This window comes from Homarus americanus, unplaced genomic scaffold, assembly GCF_018991925.1.
Source record: "Homarus americanus isolate GMGI-L3 unplaced genomic scaffold, GMGI_Hamer_2.0 scaffold26569, whole genome shotgun sequence".
NCBI classification, from domain to species: Eukaryota; Metazoa; Arthropoda; class Malacostraca; order Decapoda; family Nephropidae; genus Homarus; species Homarus americanus.
This window is the reverse complement of record NW_024726206.1, coordinates 17,501-27,267: the sequence shown is the minus strand read 5'-3', so window position 1 is coordinate 27,267 and position 9,767 is coordinate 17,501. Positions and strand designations below refer to the sequence as shown.

Genomic DNA, 9,767 nt, shown 5'->3' with positions numbered 1-9,767 from the left:
TACTGTATTTCATTGTAGATTTTTTTTTTTATCTATGTCGGACTAACGACCAATCGGACTTGCGACCTGGATTTGGGTCCCTAGCCCCGTCGTAAGTCGGGGAGCACCTGTATTGTGAAAAAAGTAAAAGAAATAATTGTCCTAAGGGCAAACACATTTCTTCGCACACAAGTTAGCCAGCTGAGTGAGGGAGTGGAAGGTCGCATAGGGTAGGGGGGGGGGGGCTTTGTTTTGGAATTGGCGTGCTAGCTGATGTTCGTTACTATAAAGAAAAGGAGTAATATGCAAATGGCGGCTGTGTTGAACTTTCATTTGGCTTTTATTTACTGATTTGGCGATACAGTATTTTTATTTATTTATTCCCCTGTATTTTCTGGTACTGTATACAGAACTGTATATTATTTAAGCAAACTATAGCTACAGGAGGAAAATACAGAAAAGTTTTTTCCTAAATACTCCCTACTGTAAAATATGTTACTGTATTTTTGTTGTTTTTTGTCATTATTTATCGTTTTTATACATTTAATACATTCACTGTAAGCTGGAGTAGCATTCATATTTTTTGCATTATAATTGAAAAATTAAACAATAACCATGGCCCCTAGGAAAGTGTTTGGTATCCATAAGGGTGATGAGAAGGTTAAGCTTAAGACCTTATCATTGAATTAAAAGTATGTGTGCAGTACTTTATGTACATTACTTTTTAAAATTAATTTATAAAAAAATATTTATTTCTTTCATAAAACTTGGATACGTACGTTTTTTGTTTAGAATGGCGGTCTTTTGGGGAAAATTTGCTCAAAGGTGGACAACCTCTTATCCCGGACGCCTTTTCCCCCTAATTAGTCCGCCTTAGCGAGGTTTACTGTACATATTTAAGGATAACACGATCAGTGTTAAATGAACACCCAAAAATAAGAACTAAGGTTTTATTCAGGAAAAAAGTACATGACCACCAAGTTTAAACAAGTATTTAATAAACATCATAACTGTATTTTAATTTTATAAATAGTATAAAACACAAACATCACAACAAGAATCAGTCCCACACTTCAGACAGTTCTGAGAGATTTATGATGGATCTGGTGACTCATAAAATCAGTTATGTTAAAAAATACCTGACCACATCTCATGCACTGATTACATTCTTCACTTATGTGTTGTCTCACATAGTGGTAGGTGCGAACAATGTCATTGATGAACACTTTTCCACAAATATTGCACTCACTCATCTTCCTGATACCCATATTAGAATTTGAATTACCAGACAAAGTTGAACAATTATCATCATCATTATTTTCTGACATATTCTGCTTACTTGAACTTGAACAATTCCTTGACAAACTTTCACATTTGATAAGGATATTACTCCCAATGTGGATAAGAGGAATGTCATCTTCAGACTCCTCAAAGACAAGACCTTTCTCAGCATGAACTTCACGAATCTTACTGGAATTACTTGCACCTACATTGGGTAAACTTTCATTTTGAAGCCCTGAATTCTTAGCCTTCTTTGAAAACCCAGCTGGATGTTTAAAGGTTTTTAATACATCTTCCAAAGTCGTCTTTTTGCCTACATCATTTTCTTGCTTTATAATACTATTTCTCATGGAAAGTTTGGACTCTTTACCCTCATTCTGAAGTTTGTCTTTCTTGGGTACTGTTGTGTTACATTTAGCAGACTTTAGTTTAAAAACACATTTTTTAAACCCAGGATGAAACTGCTGCATATGACGTCTGTGGGTGTCTTTTCTGGCAAACATTGTGTTACACAAATTACATCTGTAGTGTTTTTCCCCCAAGTGCTGCAACATATGTGCCTTGAGCAAATGAGGCCTCAAAAAGGTCCTTGGACAAAGAACACAATCATAGAATTTATTCCTTGGATGTAACTTTTTATGACAGAGATAATCACCATAATTCCCAAATTTTTTGTTGCACACTTTACATGTATATGGTTTCCCACGCTTATGGTTATTCATGTGGCACTTTAGAGACAAGGTGTGAGTGAAGACTTGACCACATAGTTTACAGTCCAGGAAAGCTTTACCTCTGTGATTTTTCATATGCTGAAGACATTTGGTTAAGTCTTCATATTTATCATCACAATCTGGGCAGTTATATTTCTCATCATGTTTTTGCAAATCAAGACAGTTATGATTATCTGTTGGAAAGATTTCCTGAAGACAGACCTCACATTCATAAGGTTCTTCAAGGATGTGCTTCCGCATGTGCTCATTCAATTTACTCTTGCTTTTGAACTGTTCATCACAGTGTTCACAATCATGATAATCCTCATTTAAGGATCCCAAAACCTGTTGTGCATATCCTTTCTTACGGATCTCTCTTTTCAAAGGTTCCACGTTTGAGTGGACTCTCATGTGACGATTCAACCGGGCATTACTTGAGCATATTTTATTACACACATTACACTTAAGACTCTTACATGCCACATGGGTATTTATATGTTTATCAAATTTATACTTCTTGGTAAAAATTTTTTTACAGAGCTTGCACTCAAAAGTTTTCCTTGCCATTTTATGGTTTACTAACCAATTACATTCACTAAAAACAAAATTGCATTATGTAATATATAATATGTGGATATCAATAATTAATTTCCTTCAAACACCTGCAGCAGGTAAGTTGCTTTATAGACTGCAGAATAGACACCAAAATGTAACACTGAATGAGACACTGGCCATTTATTTATTGGTGTTCTAGATATCAAGAACTACCATTTAAGCCTAATTTACTTACAGCTAGAAACTCTCAATCTTCTTATCACAAGAGTGTAGATGAGAATAAGATTGGTACAAGTACATAAATCTTAGAGGCTTGCATAGGTAAGGATAGATATAATTTTCAAATTGGTTAACATTCTCCAGAGTTCTCAAACGTAACTTGAAAAACATCCAACACTAAAATCTGTAAGAGAAATTTCAGTTCATTTAGGTTAAATTTTACACAATGAAATTTAAGTAAAAGTGATACAAAATATACTGTACAAAATATAAGAACTTGCAATCTTGCATTTGCTCTTTGTGACAAAATCATCACATAAAAGCCAAAGACATTGAAACTCTAAAAAAAAAAAAAAATAAATACTTACAAAGATGGAACTTCTGTAATACACTTCCTTTCTAGAATTTCATATATAAGTGTTGATTTGTCATAGAGGTAGAACACGTTTCTTCCAAGTCCTCTTGACATTTCAATCTGTCAACAAGAAGACTGGTTAAAGTACTTATGTGGGCAACTCCCCCACAACTGTAGGCTTAATGGAATAGATTACCTAATTTAGGCACTTTCTGTATACTGCACAGGTAATTTGTAAATATGGGGAAACAATACAAGTTACTGTGGGAAAACAAATGAGGGAGGGGGACAAATTTCAGGATTTGGATAAAGATAAGGACAAGAGCACCATTTTTTTTAATAGAGTTCTTACAAGGGATTGTTTCAATGGGAAAAAATGCATAACGTATTCAGTATGGTATTAAGGAAAGAAACGAGTTTGAGCTCATGAACATAATGATTAAATTATGATGGTTTCGTCAGAAAGTTCTAATAGGGAGGCTGCAGGGCTAAACCAATCAAATAAAGCACAACCATTCTTAACTAACCTGAAGAGCTTACATTATATGTACAGTACAGTATTTTGATTAAGTTAGATTACAGTAAAAGCCCAAAAATCCGGATGCCAGGAATCCGGACCACCCGAGAATCCGGACTTTTCGAAAACTCAAATTTTTTAAATTTAGTGGTCTTTTGTGGGTTCCGTGAATGAATGGAGTTGCATTAAAAAATTAATTTACATAATTCTACTAATATAAGTACTTATTGTAAATTACAGGTAGCTAATTTTGTTAGTTTTGTAATTAGCTTGAACTGAAATGTAAAATTTGAGGCACTATAAATCTTTTGTGTGTAGGTGCGCATGCGTGAATGCCACAGCTGCACAGCGACAACAAACGACCACGCGATCGCCACTTTAAAACAAGCAATCAAACTGTGACAACGTATGTAATTTTGAGTCCTACTCTTTCCATGTACAGAGTACAGGCCCATAATAATGGCCCCTAAAGTAGATAAACTTCAATGTGTGAAGAGAAAGAAGAACACATTGAAATTGAGTGACAAACTTGAAATAATTAAGAAACTAGAACGTGGTGTGAGCAATGCTGTTCTAATGGAAACATACGACATTAGAAAGTCTACAATTTATGATATAAAAAAGGCAAAGAATAAAATTCTAGAATTCACAGCTTCTTCTGAGCCTTACATTAAAATTGCTGAAAGAAAAAGTTTACATTGGCCCAAATTAGAAAATCTTGATAAAGTGTTGCACGAATGGTTTTTGTTAAAACTATCAGAAGGTATGGCAATTTCTGGGCCGATACTTATTGCCAAAGCAAAGTCTTTTAAGGAGCAAATGAACATTGAATCAGAGTGCGCATTTAGTGATGGATGGCTTAGGAATTTCAAGACTCGTCATGGTATTAGACATATTGTTTACATTTTTGTCTAGTGTTGACTTAATATTTCTTTAAAACTGCTCGTTTTGATAAATGAAGCATGCTTTATTTGCTAATGAATAAACTATCAAAATGTACCTGTTCATCTCTTCTTATCCCTCCTTAAATTTTAATTTTAAAAGTACTGCCTGAGAATCCGGAAAATCCGAAAATCCGGACCTACCCAATCCCCAAGCAGTCCGGATTTTTGGACTTCTACTGTACATTGGTTGGTTTGTGTCATCAGCCATCTACTGATTTAGCCTTGCTGCTTTATTGGCAAGACTGAGATGCTTAGTATGGATAAATTTAAACATTCATTTTTTCCTTGTTCCCTTACTGTAAGTAATATCTCCATTAGCCAGAATCCCTCAAACCCAGAACTCTCCAATAGCCAGAATTGATATTTGCTAGGAATTTTTCCGAAAAATTCTCTGTATTCTGGGTTTGGGAACAAATTCCGAGGTTGAAAATCAGGTTCATTTTCTGAAAATTCCAAGAAAAATTATGGAAAATCTTAATACATTTTATTTCTGTGTCTGGGAATAAATTTTCAGGTCATTCCAAAAGATTGCATCACGCTCCAGCTCATCCCCACATGCCAGGCACGTGGGTGGCCCAGCTGTTTGGATCGTTCATAGTTCATATTCTGCTGCCACTGTAGAAGGTTGTTCCCTTGCTAGCTGCTGTTTTTGTGTACAATTTGTGTTGTGCAGTGCTGTACATTATTGTACCAGAAAATATCAGCCAAAAATTCAGTGTTAAGAATGTAAAAAGTGATTACAGTTACGTATACTATATTTCACATTGAGTAAGTGGGAAACACTGGAGCAACTTACCATTCGTCTTTATTCAAGACATCTTCAGGTCATGAGACCCACTAATCCCCCACCTCTACAATGGGTGACCTGAGTTTGCATCAGGTCATGTCTGTAACATGACCCACTAATCTCCCACCCAACCACCAACCCAAGTGTGAAGACGTGATTACAGTAAAGCATTACAGTCAGCTGAGTGAACAGTGTCTGCTGGTAAGTACAGTACGTAGTATATACAGTATACAGTAGTAGTGATCCCTCGGTTAACGAAATTTCGGTGAATGAATTACCTTCCATAAGAATCTTCAATTCGGTTAACGAAATTCTTACGAAATCGTGTCAACATGTTTTCGCTGGCTCACCAGCTGGAATATTAGTCCGCCAATGTACAGTAATCGGTTCTAGGGCTTAAATTCGTTCCCATTGAGTAAACATCAAGAAGGTTGTACTATTCAATAATTTTCCAAGTCTTATATTAAAATTTTTAGTCATTTTAACACTTATTTAACATAATTACAGTACAGGAAACTATTTTTTGGTGCACCAATCAGCCACTTGACTCACCCACCAAGGCGTCAGTTTGTATCTCTGGTCATTCTGAAATGTATTTAACATACTTAAAGAAAATAATCTTGAATTACACCTCGTGAACTTAAAATTTTATAGGTGAAATGACGGCATAAAGCATGGGGTGATTCCTCTTCCACCCCCACTTCTAATTCCCATTATCATCATCATCATCAACCAGGAGCCTTCTACATACAGTAGGCTCTCGCCAATAACGACTTCCACAATAAAGTTTTCGACAATAACGGTAAGTTACAATAGATACCCATTTTCGATAATAACGTCTGGATTCTCTTGAATAACGGAAATTTCGCGGGAAGCGTCCGAGTGCATCAATGATAGCGTGTGTTTGCTGCCATGTTGATGACGTAGTTGTCCGGTCCGCCTCACTCTCACTCTCACACACGCTCAGTGGAATACAGTGCTGCGCCCACATGTGAGATTTTTTGCCTCTATAACCACTAGTTGTTAGGGTTGGTGATCAATAATGGCTTCCGCATTTTTGCCTGTGGAGGCTAGGGGAGGTGGTGGAGGGAGTGATTTGCCACCTGAATGACTGGGAACTTTTAAAGTGAGGAAATTGAACTGTCCTGAGTCTACAGTGCGAAATATTAAGAGGAACTTAGAGGAGACCAAGAAGAGTATTGCGCTGGCTAAAAATATTTCGGTAGTGATGGAAATGCGAGGCGAGCTATGAATGATAAAGGCGATAGAAACAGGTTGTTAGTGATAACCGAGCATTTTCTTGTGAAATGGTTAGCTTGTAGAAGGAAAGACAGTGCAAGTGTTAGCGGCCCTCAGATACGGAACAATCATCACACCAAGCACCTCAAAAACTCCCCCAAGCTAAGTGTTATATTACTCAAACTCTTTATTTTGATGATTGAATAACAATTCTTTTTATTTCAGCAAACAAAAAGTGTTAGGGGGGCTTCAAGGGGAAAAAATGGGTGAAATTCTTGTGGCGGCAGCACCAATAAACCCTTTTTACATGTATTTTAATGTCACACAAATAACGTTTTCGCTAATAACGGTGTTTTTCAGGCACCTATAAAACGTTATTGGTGAGAGCCTACTGTACACACCTCAAATTAAGTGTACCTTACTGCATTTATTTTTACTTTGTATGAAATTTTCAGTGAGCTGGAACCAATTACCCAAAATCCCATTGAAACAATGGTTTCGGTTAACAAACAACCTTTTGGAACGAATTGTGTTCGTTAACCGAGGGGCCACTGTATACATCATTTTGTTTAAAATATGAACAATATTGTATGTGTACAATACAGTGGTGTTTGCATAAATAAATACAGCTCCTGAAAGTTGCATTGTTTAAACTAATGGAAATTTTCTTGTGAAGTGTGAAAAATAACCCGAGTCAATTAACGTCCATACAGCAGACACCCAACTCTTCAGAGGTAGCTAAGCAGCAACCATTTCTGAACTCTTACAATGCCATACCTGCAACATTTATTTTTAAATCTACAAATACCTGATACAAATGAAGATTTATATGTACAGTACAGTAACTTTCTTTACATATTTGTGTCTGTTAATATTGCTGGTAGCGTTGTAGGCAATGTTAGACTTGTCACTATAACCACAAGGCTACTGGTTATTTTTCATATCGTATTTTCGGGTATATATATGTAACTTTCTTCATTTATTTTGTCTCGGTTACACGCACACACCACCTTACATACATATGGTATTTATTTAACCATACTTTTAGATAAAGTATTCAGGATTATTTGGGTACAAAAATGGTGTATCTAAATTGGAAATAATTTTATTGACTTCGGTATCATCAATATTTCTTACTTTTTTTTTTTTTGTATAAATGAATGGAATCCCCATCATATTATGTTGAAATATTTTGTTTAAGGATATCCTATTGGAAACGTCCCAGAGAAATTATTCAGGATAATTATGGTATCAAATTCATTTCTCTAACACAAATAGAAGTTTATAACGAATGCTGTGAGGAAGTGAGAAGGTAAGGATCCATTGGAATGTGAGTGCACCGCTCCCCCGCAAAGGGTCGCCTAACTGATTGTTTGTCTACTGTACTGCCTCCTTGGGGGTGAATTACATGACCTCACATGAGATGACCTCACACAATGTACCCACAGAGGGTGACGTCACCTTACCTGGAGACCTGACGGTTGAGGATGACCTGATAACGAGATCTGAGGATGCCGAGTTCCACAACAAGGCAGAACATACCATACAGAAAACTCAGATCAAACAACAATGACCCTAAATGAATAAAAAATTATTTAAAGAATATTATTGGACAAAGGAAGGCTATAGGTAGGAATAAATCGTGGCGAAGTCTACCTCCAAGATTATTATAAGGTATTGGCAGGTAGGGTTAAGACCGAGATAAGAAAAGCAAAGAGGAATAATGAACTGAAGGTAGCAAGGGAGGCAAAGTCAAACCCCAAGGGATTCTATCAAATGTATCAAACTAAAACACGAGAAAAGATTGGACCAATACAGTCAGATATTGACAAGCTAAATGATAACAACGGAGAAATGAGCAATAATCTGAATAAATATTTTTCAATAGTTTTCACCACCGAAAATTTAAACATGATACCCGAGGCACCGACTACATACAGAGATAGTGAAGAAAATAAATTAAGCGAGATAGTAGTGACTAGTAACGATGTTAGTAAGCAAATACACAAACTAAAGTATTAAAGGAATGTAAGCAAGAGCTTAGTATGCCCATAGCAAAGTTGTTTAACATGTCCTTAAAAACGGGTGTAGCACAAGAATCCTGAAGAATAGGGAATGTAATACCGATTTTCAAGAAGGGAGGTAGATCACTATCTTCTAACTCCCGACCAATAAGTCTAACATCAATTGTAGGCAAATTACTGGAAGCAATCATTTCAAACTCTTCGAAATCACCTGGAGAAGCACAAGTTGATCAATGATTCCCAACACGGGTTTCTGAAGCGTTCATTCATGTCTAACTAATCTATTAACAATCTTTTCATCTCTTCTCGAATCAGTGAACGAGAGGAACAATTATGATGTGGTATATCTTGACTTCAGCAAAGCCTTCGACAGAGTCCTCCATGAAAGACTAATAAGAAAAGTGGAGGCTCATGGCATTAAAGGATGATATTCTAAAATGGATTAGGGCGTGGTTACAGGACAGGAAACAGTGAGTGAGCATTAACGGCACTAAATCCCAATGGAGCAACATCGCTAGTAGAGTTTCCCAAGGCTCAGTACTCGGACCATTATTATTTATTATATACATAAACTACATAGATATTGACATAGACAGCAACATAAGTAAATGTGCTGATGACACTAAAATAGAGCGTGTAATTAAATCTGGACCGAAGACTCCAGAAACTACAGGAAGATCTAAAAAAAATTTTTGACTGGTCTGAAAAATGGCAGATGAAATTCAATGTGGACAAATGTAAAGTACTCGGTATAGGAGATGTAAACAGGGAACCAAAGACCAGATGAACAACGATGTTATTGAGGAATCCGACTGCGAGAAAGAATTAGGAGTAATGATAAGCAGGAAACTTAAGCCAAGTAAGCAATGTGTATTTGCTCGAAACAAGGCTAATAAAGTACTTGGGTTCATACAAAGGAGTGTTAGTTACAAGACTAGCAAGGTCATCTTAAAACTATATCATGCACTTGTGAGACCTCATTTGGATTATGCAGTTCAATTCTGGTCACCGTATTACAGAATGGATATAGAATCTTTGGAAAGAATTCAGAGGAGAATGACAAGACTAATCCTGGGCATTAGGAACCTTGAGTACAGAGACAGGTTAAAGCATCTTAATTTGCACTCCCTCGAGAGACGTAGGGTGAGGGGCAATAT

General features: G+C 36.3%; 1 protein-coding gene across 1 annotated transcript; it reads right to left on the bottom strand.

The window, feature by feature from the left end:
* Positions 1 to 915: 915 nt before the first annotated feature.
* Positions 916 to 3,901, bottom strand: LOC121865373 (zinc finger protein 761-like). Its single transcript, XM_042364706.1, has 2 exons — positions 3,113 to 3,901; positions 916 to 2,928 (listed from the first exon to the last, which is right to left on the bottom strand). The coding sequence occupies exon 2, from the start codon at positions 2,535 to 2,537 to the stop codon at positions 1,053 to 1,055; it is 1,485 nt and encodes a 494-aa protein (XP_042220640.1). The 5' UTR covers positions 2,538 to 2,928; positions 3,113 to 3,901; the 3' UTR covers positions 916 to 1,052.
* Between the last annotated feature and the right edge of the window lie 5,866 nt (positions 3,902 to 9,767).

Bases quoted from the DNA above. Each gene is read 5' to 3' on its own strand.
- LOC121865373 (XM_042364706.1), bottom strand. From the start codon at position 2,537: ATGGCAAGGAAAACTTTTGAGTGCAAGCTCTGTAAAAAAATTTTTACC.